Source organism: Macrobrachium nipponense, chromosome 41, assembly GCF_015104395.2.
Source record: "Macrobrachium nipponense isolate FS-2020 chromosome 41, ASM1510439v2, whole genome shotgun sequence".
In the NCBI taxonomy this organism is placed as follows: Eukaryota; Metazoa; Arthropoda; class Malacostraca; order Decapoda; family Palaemonidae; genus Macrobrachium; species Macrobrachium nipponense.
Genome location: NC_061102.1, coordinates 5,100,813 through 5,120,940, shown reverse-complemented (window position 1 = coordinate 5,120,940; position 20,128 = coordinate 5,100,813). Strand labels below are relative to the sequence as shown.

Here is a 20,128-nt window from a genome sequence, read left to right as displayed (position 1 = left end):
GCTTCATCTGCAGTTCAACGATTGAGCCTTTTACTGCTGGACATGTTGGTGTTCATTGGTTCTGCACGCCCTGCAAGCGTAGGATGAGTACCCTCAAACACGATCGACATTCTTTTTTTTATTTTGTGTAGGAAGGTTCAGTGTAATACCAGTCAGAGATGTGACGAGATGTGTGTCTTGGTCAGGAGACAAGGAAGCAGTAGAGTTAGTTATTCAAGAAATCAGTGGACAGGTTATCATCTAGTATGTCTAGCTTATTTCTAGCCTATTCCAGGCCTCTGGTGGCCAGTATTTGCAGCAGCATTGCCAAAGGTAACACAGGTAACTCATCTGACTAGATTTTACCTACAACGTTTGTAACGCTGATAGTTAAAATTACCCACTTAGTGGGTAAATATGTGGGGATATAGTTCGGGCTGGTCAGTGACCAGGGCTAATTCAGGTGTTCAGGTAAGTATTACAATATTTGTTTAATTATGAAAACTTCATGTTTACCTTGACAGAGACCCTCTTTCCGGGTGAACAATACAATTAAAATCCTATCTTTATTAATTTAATTTCAGTAAGTTTTTATTCACAGGAAGAAGAAGAAATCACGTGACTGGGAATCAAATGCTATTGCAGAGCAGGTGGAAGCTATAGACAATATATATTCTGAGATAGATCCATCCCAAGGTAATCAGAAACCACACATGCCATCTAGAGAAAACAGTGATAGCACATCTGAAAGTAGCATTACTTTGCCAGAGAGGCAAATCAGCAGTCAGAGACCTCATACACCAGACAGAAGGCAGGATTATTTCTCAGAGAGACCGTTCTCAAGAGGGAGAGCTCCTATTCCTTTAGCGAGCAGAGGTGGCTTCCCTGATGGACGTTTCTCCCACAGTCAGTCACCAAATGAGTTGCTTGACAGGAGACCACCGATTTACCCCAAGCCTCAGTTAGGCCACCGTAACAAGGCCTTTGTTTCTTCAGAATCAGACGTATGTTATATGTATTTGTAATTTGGAGAAAAATTGTTGTTCATCCCAGTTTTTCATGATAAATATTTTCTTATATGACAGCATATATATTCGTCTCAGTAGGAAAAGAAGAGCATAGGTTAAGAACCACCATATTTTATTTGTGACGCATTTCGTTGTTTTTCATAACATGTTTTCAAGCCTAAAAGAGACATTACAGTATTTTAATGATATGACAAATTTTCTAAGACAATTTGTATTTTTCATAGCTACAAACCTGAGGTCTTAACTATAGGATAATTTCTAGCACCTAGCTGGATCTGGTTAAAAATCAGATGAAAGCAAGGAATCTTGTATATCTGGCAATGCATGCATAGATCGGGTGAAGAGTGGTCAAAGACCACTCACCTACGCAACTGTGTCAGTCTTTCCCAACTCAGGATGTCTTAACAAACAGAGGGCCGGCTAGAGGCGGGTAGTATAATGTTAAGACCTCAGGTTTGTAGCTATGAAAAATACAAATTGTCTTAGAAAATTTGTCATCTGTTCATACGCGAACAAACCTTTGGTCTTAACAATAGGATAAACTCATACTTGGAGGGAGGTACAAGACATCCTAAACTGGCTGGGGGCCTACCCACCAGTCCAGTTTCCAGAAGAAATGACTTCTGGAGAGGGACTGAAGCCTGTTGAGAAGCTAGATAAATTGATATCTAACCACTCAGACCCTGAGTGACATACATTGATATATGGGAGAATCATTGTATAGGGAACCAAAGAGAAACTATGACTGTCCAATAGCAAATCAATACACTAGGGTTTGTACTACTCCCATCTCCTCCTTGCTAAGGAGTGAAGCATGGTACCGAATAGAGGGTTTGATATTTGTATATTAAGCGACCACACTATCATTATGACTACCTCACTCACCTATATCAGACCAGTCCAGCGAATGACGTGTCTATTCCTTAACCTGCCCGAAGGAAGAAGGAAAGGTAAAAGAGAAAGAAGGAGACCAGCCAACTCACTCATTCTCTCATACACTCAATCATCTTAGGTAAGATACAAAAGTGCCCTGTTAAGGGCAACTATGAGTTACACAACCTGTTGGGCAGCCACCACAGGACCCAGGGAAAACGTGTCCATAGATCTGTGGGCAACATCCTAAAGATAGAAAGAGGTGAACATGGACCGGCGTAACCAAGTACCAGAGCTTAGCACTCTGTGTACACCCAAGTTCTTTTTGAAACCCAGAGAGGGACCAATACCCCTAACGTCATGTGCTCTAGCCTGCACAGACGTGGTGGTGGAATCATCAAGAGTCAAGTATGCCTGTCTGATGGCTTCCCGTATCCAAAAAGAGATAGTATTCTTAGACACCTCTTTCTTTTTATGGCCTGTGCTAACAAAAAATCTGCAGCAGCCTGGTCTAAGGTGCCGAGTCCTTTCAAGATAGCAACGCAGGACCCAGACAGGGCACAACAAAAGCTCTTGAGCATCACCACCCACAAAGTCATTCAGTGATGGAATGGAAAACGAAGTGAACCTGTCATTGTGCGCAGAGGGATTTTGTGTCTTGGCCACGAATTCTGTAACAAATTCGAAGGACACTGACCCTCAACCCCTGGTGTGCTTCACATCATAGCTTAGACCGTGGAGCTCTCCTACCCTCTTGGAAGATGCCAAGGTCAGAAGGAAAACTGTCTTGAGCGTGAAGCTCCTGTCAGATGAGCGACGCAAGGGCTCATATGGACTCTTAGTGAAGCTCCTGAGAACCAAGGAGAACTTGACTGCTCAGACCCCTTAACTAGCAAGGAAAGTTCCCAAGAAGAGATGTCGATACCTCTAAGGCGAAACACCAAACTCAGGGCCGCCCTGTAGCCTCTAATGGCAGAAACGGACAAACGTTTCTCGTCTCTGAGGAAGGTTAAAAAGTCTGCTATTCGCTGAATAGAGGTTGTGAGTGAAGAAAAACCCTTTACGACACCAATCACAGTAGATCGCCCATTTTCCTTGGTAAACCGGGGAGGTCAATTTTCTGTAACTGCTGGACATATGCCCTGCTATTCTCTGAGAAAAGCCTCTCGCTCGGAGGAGATACTTGATAGCATCCAACCGTGAAGAGACAGGGATGCTACAGATCTGAGAACCATTCTGCCTGAGGCCACAGAGGGGCTACCAAAGTCATCCTGAGACCCTGTGAACTCATTAATCTGTTCAGAACTTGATGGATCAGACAAAACGGAGGGAAGGCACACACCTCCAGGTTGTCCCAGGGATGTTGGAATGCGTCCTACTAACACTAAAGGATCTGGGACCACTGAACAGAATATCTCCAGCTTCCTGTGGAAGCGAGTCACAAAAAGGTCCAGCATGGGTCTCCCCCAAACCTGGAAGAGCTTGTCTGCTACCACTTGATGAAGGGACCACTCTGTGTCTAGGATCTGATCCTGACGACTGAGTTTGTCTGCAACCACATTCTGTTTGCCTGGGATATACCTGGCTGAGAGCTCTATCCAATTTATGGCAGCCCACTGGTGAACCTCGACGGTCAGGGCGTGAAGTTGATGAGAAACCAGGCCTCCCTGCTTGCTCACATAGGCTACCACCGTGGTGTTGTCTGACATGAGAACGACAGAATGACCTTCTACCCTCTCCCAAAACTCCTTTAGACCCAAGAAGGCTGCCTTCAACTCCAAGATGTTATGTTGCTGTTGGTCCTCCAAACTCCAAATGCCTGAAACGATGAGGCCGTCTAAATGAGCCCCCAACCTGTGAGGGAGGCATCTGAGAACAGAAGGAAGCCCAGTGGAAGAGAACGCAGAGGGACACCCTTCGAAAGATTCCGGTCATCCAACCACCAACGAAGGTCTTCTCTCACTTCCAGAGACAGTGGAACTTTTAAGAGGGATGAGTCCTCCGCCGGAGACCAGAATTCTCCCAGTCTCCATTGCAGAGACCGAAGAAGAAGATGCCCATGAGGAACCAGCTTCTCCTAGAAGAACCTGCCACTGATGAGCTGACTGATGTTGTTCCTCCCAACACCTTGGGCACCAAGAAGATGTGACTGTAAAACCCCGGAGATGGACACACCACTACCTCTATCGCATCCTTGTCCAGCAACTTCTGCACTTCCTCCCAAAAAGCCCACTTCTCTGCCCCATAACTCTGCCACTTGGCCCAATGGCCTGCCAGGCACACACCCACCCCCCCCACCCATGCCGCAGGAGAGGGAGAGGCGCCTAACCTACCAACGGCCCCCTTTACCTCTGCCCCTTTGGCCCCTTCTTGGTTTAAAGGAATGAGAGTGAAAAGGACGTTGGTCCTCTGACCTAGGCTGAGTCGAACGGGAAGGCCCTGCTGAAATCGAACTCCTCGATGGCCTACCAGGTGACGATCTTCTTGACTGCTGCTGGACAGGGGGAGGAGGAGGAGCCAGATGTCTCCGAGGACGAGACTCCGACTTAGACATGGCCTGGTGCACCAGTCTGTCTTTAGTGTCAGCCCGGCACCAGTCTACACATTTTTGAGCTCGGTCCGAGGGAATAAAAATTGAGACTCCAAAGATCTCTGTTTCTCAAAGCCAGCAAGGACTCTGTGTCAACTGATCTCTCCATCCTAGATAAAGTCGCGTCTCTTCTAATCAGAAGGAGGTGAGCCATATACGAAAACGCCTTGCCTCCGGACTGCAACAGACTGGCAAGTGAGGATGCACTCACCAACCCTTCTGGGGACCTGTCAGAAGCTATCTTGGCAATGACCACAGACCAGAAGTCCAGCCAAGAAACCATCTGCAACATGGAGGCTGCCGTAGATTCCAGCTCTGAGGCATCTTGTGGAGACAAGGAAGGAGCCACCGACCTCACCTGCTTCAAAGTCAATCCTGGCTTCAGGCAAATGACGTATGGGTTAAGATGGCGCTACATAAAAAATGCAGAGTTCGTAGCATAGTACTTCCTATGTCTCGTGAGAGGTGGGGGTAGTAGCGTGGCGGAGCCTCTAGAGTAAAGCGAACCGTCCCGGTCCAAAACAGAGGCGTTAACCTTATGCAAGAACGACTGGATGTGCCCCGACAACGGAAACTGAAGAGATGATTTGGGATTCTGCATAGCTCCCACCAAGGCTTCCAAGCAAGAAGGAGTGTAAGACGACCGAGCCTGAGTCCTACTTTCTAAATTGTTGAATCCACGAATGAGATTGACAACTTCCGAAAATGAAGACAAAAACTCTTGCATGTCTCCATGCTCCTGCTCCGGCAACGGAGGCCGACGATGAGAAGAATGTGTAGGCTCCTCTAAGGCACCTTCCTCATTAAGATTAACAGAAGGATCAGCAGCCAAACAGCCCAAAACACCAACTAACCTGTCTGGGCTGGGTCCACACTCCGGCTCTTGAGATGAACCCACTACAACACTAAGAACATCACTACGCACTCCTCCAACAGATGACTCATTAACATGTCCATGAATAGTCACGGGCGTGGCAGATGTACAAACGTGAGTTGGAGAGGAATCCTGAACACTTGAGATTGAAGGAGAATCCCCCAGTGTCGAACTCTTGGAAACACCAGAGAGAGGGGCAGGCAAACACTCCTGCTGCACCAACTTCGCGCTCACCACCTTCGACCTCTTGACAGGTGCCTTGAGATCCTTACGGCAATGAATAGGCCATGGAGAAGTAGGAGCACTTGCATCATGTACACGGACAGGGGAGGTTGCAACACGCTCGTGATGTGCACAGATGGGGGAGGTTGCAACACGCTCGTGAATCGATGCAGAGGACGAAGCAGCCACTGCAGATTGCACAAGAGAAGATACACTAACACTCTTCGGAACACCAACACTCGAGAACACGTCCGCGTTGTTCCTCCCTCGTAGGCGAAGAAAGAGCAAAGTCCTTAGCCCTCCAATGCTTGATACACCGACGTGGCATAGAGAGGGAAGAGGGAGAGGAAGACATCACTGGTTTCTTATGCGATCTCTTCGCAGGAGGCGGGGACGATGCAACACATATCCTTCCAGTCCTCCCAGCTGACAAGGCAGCCAACTTATCACCCAAAACAGAGTTCAACCTCTTGAGCACTGCCTGGCATATAACCTCAGACTGGTCTGCAAGAGAAGGCTCTGATGACATGGAACGGAGATGTAGCAAACTGGGTGGCAGAGATGACGTCACGGCTGAGAGAGGCAGTGCAGAGGAGATGACTGGGAGTGATGTCACAAGTGGTGATGACGTCACGGCTTCCCCTCGGTCTGAAGGGGAAGCAGATGCCACTGGCGGAGGAATACATGACTGATCCCGTGATGTCATCAACGGGGGTGACGCCATGGCCTCCCTCTGACTCGAAGAAGCGGCAACAGTCACTGACAGAGCAATACAAGATGACTGACCTCGGCTACCCACGAAGACGAGGCCGGGAGGAGGGAGGAAGGCCTGGCCAGCCTGAGGAGGGGGTTAGCTATGGAGGAATAATGATAGTAGTTTATATTTGACAACGTCTCCAAGGGTTGCGTGTGTGTGTGTGTGTGAGAGAGAGAGAGAGAGAGAGATTGGTGGAAGAATAAATGGGAGTGGTTAAATGGCAGTCAGAAGCGTGTGTCTGTTGTGGCGCTCTGTTGTGAACATCGGTGGCGAGAGTCTGTTACATGAGTCGTAAGAAGTAAGGCGTTCGTGAGAGGCATAAAGTTGGTTTTGGCAGCAGTTTTGTCCGTTGATGTGTTATTTGATAGAATTTGGGGTTGTAAAGTTGTTGTGCGTGTGTCTGTCTGGTTGTGGTGAGGTTGAAGAGGTTGGTAGTGCATTTCGGTGTCTGTGAGTGGTGGTTGGGGCAGTGTTGGTGTTGGCGGGTTGTTGTGATGGGGTAAGTTGTGTGGATGTCGTGTTCTTTCAGGCTGTTGGTGTTCGTCTGCAGTGATTTGTCGGGTTGTTGAGTTGTTGTGGGTTTGTGGGTCTCAGTTGGTTGGTTTGTGTTTGGTTATCAGTGGTGGTTGTGTGTTGGCTAGCCTATAGCCTATATCCAGCGGACAGCACCACCTAGCCCGTAGTATCTGAAGTTGGGTAAGTACGTGTTTGTGTTTTTTTGTTCTTTATGTAGGTATGGGTCAATTGTCCTGCTGTATTCTGTAGTGTAAAGAGGAAAGTGTGATTTAGAGTGAGTTGGGCAGCTGGATTGATTAGGTTTATGTGGGGGGGATTTGCCGCTTGCTTTTAAGCTTGTGATCCTGCCACATTATTTTTTTGGTGTCCGAACAGGGACTGCTGGTGTGGCAGCTGCAGGACGATTGGTCTAGGCTGGTGTGTGAGTGGTGAGAAAATATGGGATGGAAGGATTGAGTGAGGTGGAGAGGCTGAAGGAGGAGTTGCGGTTAGCGAGGGAAGTTAAGGAAAGATTGGAAGTGGAGGGTAGAGTGGAGAATGAGAGGTTGAGGGTGAGGAGCTGAAGAGCAAGTTAGAGGAAATGAGAGGAATGCTAAGGAGTGCAAAAGTGGAAATGAAAGAAGAAATGAAAGGAACAGAAGTGAGAATGGTTGAGAAAGTGGACGAAAAATTCTTAGTAATAATGAATGCTGTGCAGGAGATGATAAAGGGATTCATAGGAGAGGGAGCTGTAGGAGGTAGGCCTACTGGGTCTTGTGATGGGCCAGGAGTGTTAAAGAAAGGGGAAGAGCGAGTGGATGAGACTACGAGTGACGAAGGTGATTTGGTTGTGATAAGTAAGGGAAAGACATAGGATAAGGATAAACCTGAGGACAAGAATAAAAGGGGACTGAGGAAAAAGAAGAAGACTAAGGGAAAGAAGGCTAGTAAGGATGATGGACAGGATGAGACTAGGACTGAATACATTGGGAAAGGGCTGAGAGGGATTTAGATAGTGGTGAGTGGAAGCAGGTGGGTAGAAAGAAGGGTAAGAAGAGTGTAATCAGGAGCATGGATGTTAGTATGGAAGTTGATTCGCTGAATTCGGACGAGGTTAAGAGGGATCAGAATGGAAGTAGCGAAAGTGAGAGAGAGAGTGAACGAGAAGTACAATAGGCTGTGTATATGAGAGAGGTACCCCGATGTGCACAATACAAGGAGTATGGTAGTAGGGACATAGGGGGACTCTTAAGGAATATGAGAGGTATTGTGAGGCAAAGTATGGGGATAACAAAAGAGTCTAGGCAAGAGAGTTGGGTAGCTTTTTGACAGGATTTTTGTTGAGTATGTATGGGGTAATGATGAGTGTGGGGAATGTGCCTTATGAGAGTGTTAAAGCCAGGATTGTGGAACAGGCAAAGAGGATAAAGAGTAGTGTTAGATATAGGAGAAAACATGGTTTTGATGAAGTAAGAAAGAATGTTGGTGAGTCGTTGTCGATGTATGTGTGCAGGTTGGAAACATTAGCCAGGAAAAAGTTTGGGGACGAAGGGATAAACGAGTGTAAAGAGTTAGTGAGGAAGTTGTTGGCAACTGTGCCTGAGAGTGTGTACGAGTTTGTAAATCTGAAATGTAAGGAGAAAATGCGATGGACGAATGAAAGGTTGATGTGGAACAACATTTTGGAAATAGTAGAGGATTATGAGTTGGATAGGTGTATGAAAGAGAGTAGAAGTGTTAGTGTTAGGACTGAAGTAGCTGAGGTTATACCAGAGTTTAAGAGCTATAGGGAGGCAGTTTTAGACGGGCCAAGGCGAATGGCAGAGCAAGTGGTTGATAGGAGCGTTAGAGCCAGTAATGTAAGTATGGCTAACAATATGAGAGATAGGGGTGCAAGCGTTGGAAGAGTAGGGTCAGTTAGTAGTGAACGAGAGCAGCAGTGTTACAGATGTGGAAAGCTAGGACACAAGAAGAATGAATGTCGGTGGGCATTGGGAGCCTGCTTCGGGTGTGGGCAAATGGGGCATTTGGTGAGCGAGTGTAAGTAAGATAGGGATATTAAATGTTACAGGTGTGGGCAAGTAGGGCATATAGCAAGTGGATGTCAGGGTACCCGTGTGACTGAGGTTTGCGGTTATTGCGGGAAGAACAGGCATTATGCTAAGATGTGTAAAGAACAGCGGGCAAAATGTGTTGAATGTGGAATGGAAGGTCATGTGGCAAGTGTGTGTGGGTGAAAGAAGATGAGTCAGGTTGGGAATTTGGGAAACTAGGTACAAAGGGGATTCAGTTGGGTGGGTCCTCTGAAGTGCGGGCAGTAAGAGTGATGCATGTGCGTGAAGGATTGTTTCATGAAAAAGGGTTTGGAGGAAGAGCTCATGAATGTATGAGCGTAAAAGTAAGGTGCAAAGGGGTGTATTTGGTTGCTTTGATTGATACTGGGTACAGTGTCAGTGTTCTTTTTAAGAATGGATGTGACAAGTTGTGGAGTGAGTGTGAAATTAGGAAATGTAAAGGGGAGGTACGAGGAATAGGAAATATAGGAATGCCTGTGGTGGGAATGTTGCGTGAAAATGTAGAAATCGAAGGGGTGGTGATGGATGAAGGTGACTTTTATGTGATCGAGGGAATGAGTGATAAGTATATGTTGTTAGGGTACAGGTTCCTGAAGAAGTGTGGGATGGTGGTCCATCCGAGCAGGAATATGATTGAATTGCATAGGAAGGGGAATGTTGGAGAGTTGTACTTGGATAGGGATGGAGGGGTAAGCAGTAAAATATGGAAGGGAGTGCCATTGGTTGCGAAAGAGAGTGTAAAAGTGCCGCGAGAAGCCGGAGAAGTTGTTAGTGTGAAAGTTGTGTGGTCCAATAGTCTTGGGATTGTCAAAGGTGACAAGTGTGCATATGTGGTTGAGGGTGTGGATGCAAACAAGTTGATAAGAGCGGGCGTGCATGTGTACAATGGGATTTTGGATATGGAGAATCCTCGGGTTTTTGTAGCCTCGTTGCCGACTGTTAGGAAAAAGCGAGTGTGGGGTATACGTGAAGGTGATTGTGTGGGGTTGTTCTATACGTTGGTGGATGTGGACGACGAAAGATATGTTAAGGTGCGGCGGGTGATGACAGGTAGCATGAAAGACAGTGATGAGTGGAAAAAGAATTGAGGTGGATGAAAATGTTAGTGATGATGAGAGGGAGCGGTTGATGCAGACGTTGTGGGACAGGCGGGGTGCGTTGAGTCGTGGTGATGAGGAATTCAGGGGATCTAAGCTTCCAGAGTTCAAGATAGTTTTGAATGATGATACCCCCATATACCAGCATCCCCGACACTTTTCTGCGCCTATTAGCCAAGAGATTAAGGAACAGTGTGAGGAACTTGAGAGAGTAGGAGTGATCGAGAAGAGCGAGAGTGCTTGGAATAGTCCCATAGTCCCAGTATGTAAGACAGATGGGAGTTTGAGGATGTGTGTGGATTACAGGAAGGTGAATGAAGTGACTGAAGGAGCGATTCCCGATGAATGTGGTGTCTGATTGTGTGTATAAGGTGCATGGGATGAGAGTGTTCACGAAATTAGATTTGGTAAGGAGCTATTACCAGATGCCTCTTGAGGAAGGGAGCAGGCATGTTATGCGTTTTCGAGTGGTAGCTGTCACTATCAATTCAAGAGGATTGGCTAACTTGCCCGCTGCCTTCCAGAGGGCGATGAATGTAGTTTTGGCTGGTTTTGATAGAAGGAAGGTGACTGTGTTTATAGATGATGTTTTGATTGCAAGTGAGACTGTTGAGGGGAATATGGAACTGCTTGAGAAGGTGTTAGAATGGTTGGAAGAGGTTGGAGTGAAAGTGAAGCTGGAGAAGTGTACGTGGTTGGCTGGGGAAGTGGAATTTCTTGGTCATAAGGTGAGTGCGAGTGGCGTAAGGAAGAGTGGAAAGTTTGTGGAAAAAGTAAACGGGGGTTTCCACGTCCCCGGACTGTGCGGGAGTTAAAGGGTTTTTTGGGTTTGATTGAGTTCGGGAGGAAGTTTGTTAGGGATTGTTCGGGTATAGGGAAGCCATTGACTGAATGGACCGGGAAGAAAAATTGTACTAAGCTGAGGCGGGATGAGCGAATGGTGGGAACATTTGAGAGATTGAAAGAGGAGGCTGCTAGAGACGTCTCCTTGGCTTTTCCAGACTATAGTGAGGAGGCGAGTAAGCTTGAGTTGTATGCTGATGCTAGTAAGTTTAGTATGGGAGGATGCTTGGTGCAGATGCAAGAGGTGAATGGGGAGGGACAATTGAGAGTGATTGTGTATGTGTGTAAAACTTTTAATAAAGCAGAGCTGAAGTATTCGGTGGTTGAGAAGGAGCTTGCGGCAATAAGGTTTTGTGTGAAAGCATTGAAAGTGTTTTTGTATGGGTTAAAATTTGTCATAAGGACGGACCATTGGCCGTTAGTGTATATGATCAAGAAGGAAAGTGTGAATGCTAGGAACGCGAGGACAATTGAGGATATGAGTGAGTTTGATTTTGGCTTAGAATATGTGCCGGGGAGTAAAAATGTGATTGCTGATACGATGTCTAGGATGCAGGGTAAGGACAGTGGTGTTGTGAAAAGTGACTGGGATCCGATTATGGTACCTGAGGGGTTAGTTGTAAAAGAGAGGTTTGAAGGGAATGAGAGAGTGTGTGAATGTTTGTTTTCAGTATTGAAAGACTTGGAAGATAAGGGTCTGGTTGAAGAGGTACCAGGTAGTGTGAATGAGTTGTGAGTGAAGTTGATGAGTGATGTGCAGAAGGAAGTGGCATATGCAGAGGAACAAGGTGGGGAAGGAGAAATATTGCATGAATTGTTGTCAGCAGTAGCTGAGTTGTTTGGAATAAAAGTGTGGTATTTTGGATGGGACAGACCGGTTGAGTATGAAGGAAGGGTGAGTGCAGGTAATGAACATGGGGTTTTGATAATTCAGTGTGGGGAACGTGGTTGTAATTGGTTGGTTACAAAGAGGGACTGTGAAGGGGATTTGAGTCAGAATTGTGGAAATGGGGAAATGACTGAGGATGAATGTGGTGAGGAGGATTGTGATGTGGATAACCAGGTGGATGTGGTAGTGAATGTGTGTATGCATGGGACTTGAGGGAAAATGGTGACATTTATCAGAGTAAATGATAGTGCGTACTGTAGTTTGGTTGACACAGGGGCACAAGTTTCCTTGGTGAGTGGGTCAGTGGTGAGTGAACTTGAGAGATGCGATTGGGAAGTGAAAAGGCAGTTTACAAGTGTGAGAATACATGGGTTAGGACGAGGAAGTGTTTTAGTATGGGAAATTTCCTCGCTGGATGAGTGGGTTTCGTGCTCAGCTGCCAATCCGGTGGTCCAAAGTTCAATTCCTGGCTCTGCCAACGCGGAATCAGAGAAATTAATTTCTGGTGATAGAAATTCATTTCTCGATATAGTGGGGTTCGGAACCCACAATAAGCTGTAGGTCCCATTGCTAGGTGACCAATGGTTCCTAGCCACGTAAAGATATCTAATCCTTCGGGCCAGCCCTAGGAGAGCTGTTAATCACCTCAGTGGTCTGGTAAAACTAAGATATACTTAACTTTTAGTATGGGAAGAGGTGCGGTTAAAGGTTAGGTTAGGAGATCTTGAAGTAATACATAACTTTATAGTTATAGGAGAAAATGCTATGCCATCTTACTTTTTAATAGGGATAGATTTTTTGAGGATCCATGATATAGATGTAGATATAGGAAACGGAATTCTTAGAAAGGGGGCAGACAATTAGCTAGGATTCAAGATAGTAATGTGTTTTTAGCAAACTTTGTGAGTATGATTGATATTGCTAGGAGTGAGAATGATCTGTTGAGTGATGAAGAGATTGAGGAAATGCAAGATAAGTGCCTGGAGATAAGTGTGTTGCGACAGTGTGTTTTGGGAGGAGTGAGTGTGGAAGATTGGCCATGTGAGTTGGATGTATATAAGAGGGTTGCTAAACGGTTTGTGGTGTGTAAAAACATAGTGTACTTTTTGCAGCAGGAAGGGGTGTATGACAGGGAAGTTTATGTGCCGGTGTTTTCTGTTGAGTCAGCTGTGAGAATGTGTTTGTTGGTGCATGATCAGTTTGGGCATATGGGGAAAAATAAGCTGTGGGAAGGCATGAGAGAGAGAATGTATGCCACTGGCTTGAATAGGATTTGTGTGGATGTGGCTGTCACGTGTGAAGACTGCCAGAGGGGGAAGTATCAGAGTGTGCATGCAAGTCCACCTGTGTTGCGATTGCAGATGAAAGAGCCGTTTGAAATGCTTGTGATTGATTGTGTTTCTTTGCCTAGGACTGCGAGAGGACACGTGGGGATGATTGTGATGGTGGGTCACATGAGTAAATTTGCTTATGTGGTTCCCATCAAAGATAAGAGGAGTGAAACTGTTGCACGAATGGTGGGTCAAGTGATGTTGCCCATGTGTGTGTGTAAGCCAGCAAAAATATTGAGTGATAATGGACCTGAATTTGTGGGATGGGAATTTGAAGAAATGTTGAAGGAATGGGGTATAGTGCATGTGTATTCTACTCTGTATATGCCCAGTGCGAATGGATTGGCTGAAAGGACTGTTAGGACGATGACTGTTAGGTAGATGACAAGGATTGGGATATGTATGTAGGACATGCAGTGTGGGTATATAACGCCACACTGCAGAAGAGTATAGGTATGTCCCCTTGTAAATATGTGTTGAATTTTGAAAGGATTGTCAGGCCGCAGTTGGGTCTGTCAGAAGGGGATCGGGATTTCTGGAAAAAAGCGAGTGAAAGGTTTGAGAGTTTTAGGATTGGGGATAAGGTGAAAGAGGTGGTTGAGATGGGAAGAATGAATGTGAATAAAGTAAGGGAGAAATTTGAAGGGTCTTTTGAGATTTTGGAAGTGGGACTGAGTGGATTGAGTTATGTTTTGGGGAAATTGCAAGTAGGTGGGGGAATGGATGAGGTTAGGGCACACCATAACCAACTCCGTAAGTGGAAGGAAGTACCACAGTATGTTCGGGAGAATGCGATGAGTGAGTGGTTGAGAGTGAATAAGTATGAGCTGACTGTCAGTGAACAAATGGGTCTGGGAGATTGACAGTTAGTGTTGGTTGAGTATGGAAGAAAACGGAAGAGTGTGGAGAGAGGAAGTGGAAGGGAAAAGCGTGACTGACATGGTAAGGGGGTTTGGTGGTAGGGTGCAAACAGTTGGTAAAGTGTGTGCTACGGATGACTTTGAGGGAATGAATGATACTTGTAGTGTATGTGGGTTTGAGTTGACAGAGACAAATGAGACTTCAGTGAGAAGGAAACCAAGTAGTAAGGAGGTAGTTGATAGGATGGATAAGTCTTTGCAGGAGTTTGACAGAAGTATGGATGAACTGAGTGGTTTGGTAGCCGAAATAGGGGAGATGGTGGAACTAGAGTTAGAAGATATCGGTGAAGTAGTGAATGGGATTTGGGAGGATGGTAGTGAGGGAGATAATAGGAGTTTGAATGAAAGTGGTTTGGAAGAAGTGAATGGAGATGTAACTGAAAGTGTATGATGGTCCTCAAACAAGATCCAGGGGGCCTGCATCTGAGCATCCTTGGGTGTTGCGAAAGACAATTTAGTGTGGATGTTGTGAGTGTAAGGAGACGTTGTCAAATGTAATGGGGGAGGTAATATGGAGGAGTAATGATAGTAGTCTATATCTGACAACGTCTCCAAGGGTTGCGTGAGAGAGAGAGAGAGAGAGATTGGTGGAATAAATGGGAGTGGTTAAATGGCGGTTGGAAGCATGTGTCTGTTGTGGCGCTCTGTTGTGTACATCGGTGGCGAGAGTCTGTTACGCGAGTCGTAAGAAGGCGTTCGTGAGAGGCATAAAGTTGGTTTTGGCAGCAGTTTTGTCCGTTGATGTGTTATTTGGTAGATTTTGGGGTTGTAAAGTTGTTGTGCGTGTGTCTGTCTGGTTGTGGTGAGGTTGAAGAGGTTGGTAGTGCATTTCGGTGTCTGTGAGCGGTGGTTGGGGTAGTGTTGGTGTTGGCGGGTTGTTGTGCTGGGGTAAGTTGTGTGGTTGTCATGTTCTTTCAGGCTGTTGGTGTTCGTCTACAGTGATTTGTCGGGTTGTTGAGTTGTTGTGGGTCTCAGGTGGTTGGTTTGTGTTTGGTTATTGGCGGTGATTGTCTGCCGGCTAGCCTGTAGCCTATATCCAGCAGACAGCACCGCCTAACCCGGAGTATCTGAAGTTGGTTAAGTACGTGTTTGTGTTTTTTTTTTTTTATGTATGTAGGTATGGGTCAATTGTCCTGCTGTATTCTGTAGTGTAAAGAGGAAAATGTTATTGAGAGTGAGTTGGGCAGCTGGATTGATTAGGTTTATGTGGGGGGATTTGCCACTTGCTTCTAAGCTTGCGATCCCGCCACATAGCGAGCCCCCATAAAGTGTGCTAGCAACCCCTCCAAGGAAGGGGGATTGGCTAGCCCGAGTGTCTTCCAAATCGCCGCCATCTTGGATGCCTTCGACTCTGAAATAAATGAGAATGATGAAAAAGCCTCCCTCTTCCTGGGAATCAAATTAACTCCCAAAGAAAAGTGGGCGACATTATAAAAATCAGCCTGGGGGCCTCCCGATACTTCCAGCGACGAATCAGTGGAAGAAAAGGAAGGACACACGCACACAACGCTACTATTGGGTGGGGGGGGGGTGAATACTGGTTTTCTAAAGAATATTTCAATAGATTCTTCATTAAAAGTCCCAAGAAAACTAAAATTTTCTAACCTGCTATATGCTATAAAATTGGTGATCTGGTTGGCTTGGCCAGCAAGCACCCAGTACGAGGAGCAGTGCCATAATGTTTGGAAGATCTTGTCAGGATTGACCTGTTTGATTGGTCAATATAGGTGGTGCTATAGGCATCACACTTGTAAATATGGGTGATGCCAGACAACAAGTCTGAAGAAACAACGAAACGTGTTGCAAATAAAATGTGGTGGTTCTTAACCTGAGCTCTTCTTTTCCTACTGACACTGAGATTTCCCAATCATCTGTCTACTTTCACAGCATATATATTCATGTTTAATGATAATGCACTCGTGTTATTCCAGGGTATAGGTGATTTGCAACCCATAAGGCAGCAAAAGGTTCAGTTGTCATCAAAAATTAATTTGTCATCCTTTCAAAAAATGGTAAGGATTGCTACTTACATATCCGCTGTTTAGACCAACTGTTCTTTATCTTCTTTATCCCTTCTCATCACATGTCTAAGCCATATATGTCTTATGAGATCTCAAGCTTCCCTGGATACTATCTCTTCACTCCAGCCATTAATGTCGAAATTCAGTGATCACACTCTCTTCAAATCTCCTGTGTTTTCCTTGTCATTGACCATGTTTTTATCTGCATTGAGTATTACAGGCTTTATGTACAGATTTTAAAGCTGTTACAGTAACTTCATGTTCCTGCCATTCTTACTGTTCTCTCAGTACCTACTTCAGAGACCTTTCTGCCCCCGCCCCCCAGCCCCAGGGTAAAAGAATACTCTGCCTCCTCTTCTAAGACTTGCTAGGATTCTGCAGCAGACTTTTTGTTGATTACTTTAGCAATTAAAAATTTATTTGAGTTTTGTTATACATACTGAATGATATACCATATGCTTCTTTTTCAATCATATATTCATAATAATTTTTATATTCAATACATTTACAGGCAGGATACCAGCAGTCACGCATATGAAAAGTTCCAGTACATCAGTCATAAACTGTGAAAATTCTTACTGTAGAATTATGTTCATATAAGTAAGAAAAAAAGTTGTAAGTAGTGAGGGTTAATGTTCTTTTTTTTTTGTAATATAGTGAAGGTAGCTCAGAAGAATTTTTGTATCTTTGTATGGAATTCTCAAGAGAAACATTATGTCTTTTGTTATTTATGGGTACGTACTTTGAACATGCTTTAGTAAAGGAATTCTGCTTTATTTTACTACATGTTCTTTTAACATGCAAGCATTAGCTACGTAGTATTCTTAGTTAACGTACGTACTATCTTGCTTATAGTGGGAATTATTTTTTTGATACTTTGTTGCATTTTACAATACTGTTGGGGCAAAATGGATTTGATATTGTTTAGAAGTTTAATTGTATGTATTCATAGATATCTCAGTTGATGTTGTGATATCAGAAGTTTTGATATGCTAATGAACAGGTGTACTAGAGGCAATTTCAGTATTTGGATGGATTCTCATTAGTTTCATTCCAGTTGTTAGATACCCTGCTTACCCCTATTTTGTAACAATAGCGTGGTATCACAGAAGTTATAATTGTAACCATATTAGCTATGGTATACGTACTGTCTACAGTACACTAGCTTTGCAGATTTATTCATGTAGACATTAAATGATGTTAAGACCTGTTAGTTTTATAACTAAATGACAAGCTAAATTAATTTTTTCATAATAGATACTACATATATTGCTTAACTCAGTCTAAATGCAGTGTCCCTTCAGCCCCTTTTATCACTTTTTACTGTACCTCCATTCATATTATCTTTCTTTCATCTTGCTTACCTATCAGTCACTCCCGTTTAATGAGTGAATCTCCTCCAACATTGTGTCCAACTTGTCATAGCCCTCTTTCAGTATCCCATATAATCCTTTCCTGCCCCCAACACAGTCGCACGCAGCAGAGCATTTCCAAGCCTAACTTCTCTTTCCCGTCCACCTTAAAGCCTTCAAGATATTCTCGCTGAAGCAGAACACCTCTCCATAGAAAGTGTAATCTACTTCCTTCAACAACTAAACATTCTTCACCAAATATGACCTATCAATCACTAACTTTGACCATACTTTATCTGAAAATAGCATTACATAGCACCATATGGTATGACCTGGTTCTTGATGGGTATTTTTTCCATTCAATTTCAATTCTTTATTTTTCTATTTCTATCCACCTTCTAACAATTATTTCTTAGTGCAAATGTGAGGTTTTCCTCCTCTAACATCTCTCAAACCTACCTACTCTCAATTTCCTTTCCAGCGCTGAATGACTTTATGGATCCCAGAACACGGCCTAAACTCTATACTATTCCATTCCAGTGCATACTGTTTATAACAATAAATTTTTTTCTAGTTCAAAAATATTCCTTAAAAGTGTGTAGTGTACCATTATATATCTATATATGTGTGATTTGTATACATTATGTAGTAATGTTATTACAGATTGTTAACATTAGTTCACATTGCTTAAAAATGGCCACAAGTGTTTGCCATTTAAAGATAGCATCTAGATAGATTTAAGCTGAATTCATATAACTGAGAAAACTGTAGAGTCAGTGGCATATTCATCAGATCAAGAGGTATAACGGTCTAAAAATGTTGCTAGAAGCTGAAACCTAATGTTAAATGGTGAATTTGTGAGGATTTAGCATTTGTGAATGTCCAAGTGTTGGATCATTCCTAATTTTTCAGTTTAGTTCTTAATTTATTTGTCTGCTTTCTGTAATTATACGTTGACAATAGTATTAACAACACCAAAATATAATAATGGAAGTGTCTTTCTCGACTTTCAATCTTCCTTCAAGTCTGAAAAGGGACCAGAACCTAAGTAGTTTACTGTACTGGACGTATTCATGTTTAGTCACTGTACGTACGGTACTTGTATTAGCAGTATTAAGGAACGTTGTGGAAGGGTCAAGAAATGTTTTCTTCAAACTGTACTGTTAGTTTTGTAGTGCTGAGGGTGAAAAATCTTCTGTTAATGCTGTTATTTCATTTATAAATTATCAAATCTCATTTGAATCCACATAAAAGTAAGACATTTGAAAGAAGAAAAAAGTCCCTCCATATCTGACTGCTAGCTGAATAGGAAACGTGACACACTCAATTCTCTCAATGAGAGAATGTCTCGTTGAAGTCACATGGCGTCACCATTGAATATCTTTAGTCTATATTGATGCCATGTGATGAAGGAGAGTGCTCTTGGTTCAAATCTAAATATTTCTCTATACTTTTTTTTTCATTATTACTCTGATCTGTTTCATATTTCAGTAACCTTCTCCTATAATGCTATCCAACGTCTCAAATCAGTAATTTATAGTTCTACTACTGGCTTTCACTTGGTTACACCTTTAAACCGTTTTGTACACAGTGTTGCTCCCTTTCATCTTGCTGCCCAGTTTCCCTGACTGCCCTTGATTACCCAAAAAAGATAATATATTGCTGGAATTGGAGTACTTTTGTAAGCCGAAAGTAGGAGTTGGCATGGTGTCATCAACCACTCAACAAATACTATAAGTTAAAATTCCTATGTTAATCAAGGAGGCAAAGAGAAAGACATTTGCAAATAGTATATAGGATAGGGGAATGCGTGAGCTGCACTCCGGTTTTACTGCACAAAGTAGAGGTACTATACATAATTTGTATGGTAGGATAATATATTCAATGGACAAATAGAAGAAGAGGCATGTAAAGGTAATATATTCATGTGCTAATTACTACTGATGCATCCACATTAGGTTTAAACAATATAGAACAAGAGGAATTCACTATACAAGGCAGGGATTTAATGGATTAACTTCTTTCTATTATTGCATGGCTGCTTACAGAGAGGCCAGAAGATATAAAGGTAGCTTTCAGGAACGAGATTCCAAGAATTGTGCCAGTGTTTTCAGCAGATGACTAACTGATCCTAAGTAATTTTTAGAGGGAATAGCAGAAGCAGTCAAAGTTCTTATAAAAATTACTAGTGAGTGTGCCTTAAATATAGATATAAACGTAATAAAATAATGTTCAGCACCTGCTATAATATAGATGACGGAGAAGAGATCCAATGCATTAGTGGATTAAAATGTGTAAAGTAAATAAAATGTCTAGATGTTACAATTTATGACTCGAAGGACTGCATCAAGCAACACATGAAAAGGCCCCATATCAAGTCAAATGCAGATGAACAACATGGCAGATACATTCATAAGCAAAAGTTGCAGTAGGATGATGTCAGAGAAGCTCTGGAAAGGACTAACATTGCTGTAAGTTGCGTAATCAACGGAAATAGTCAAACAGGAAATAAATGAGTTGTAAAAATCATAACCTTCTTCTTCTTCTTCCTAGCTTAAACCCATTTTTATATGGGGTCGCCATTGCGAATGAGTCGTCTCCATCGATTTCTGTCTTGTGCCTCGTTCTCATTTATACCTTTCAATTCCATATCTTCCCTTACACAATCACGCCATCTCTTTCTTGGTCTTCCCTTCTTCCTTCTACCCCGTACTTCCATATCCATCATATGTCTTCCCTTTACCTTTGTCGATCCTCTTATATACTCATTTCTAATCCTATC

General features: G+C 43.7%; 1 protein-coding gene across 2 annotated transcripts in view; it reads left to right on the top strand.

The window, feature by feature from the left end:
• The window catches only part of LOC135212451 (uncharacterized), a 39,167-nt gene extending 20,823 nt beyond the window's left edge, over window positions 1–18,344 (top strand). Inside the window, exons 14-17 of one of the 2 annotated variants that reach the window (XR_010313909.1) lie at window positions 581–983; window positions 15,905–15,985; window positions 16,506–16,609; window positions 17,828–18,344. Coding sequence is in view for 1 of the 2 variants with exons in the window: in XM_064245849.1 (XP_064101919.1) it covers window positions 581–983; window positions 15,905–15,985; window positions 16,506–16,532 (511 nt within the window). In the remaining variant the exon portion in view is untranslated. Of the gene's footprint in view, window positions 1–580; window positions 984–15,904; window positions 15,986–16,505 lie in introns of both variants that reach the window. The other variant, XM_064245849.1, reaches the window with a different exon arrangement.
• The last annotated feature ends 1,784 nt before the right edge of the window (window positions 18,345–20,128 follow it).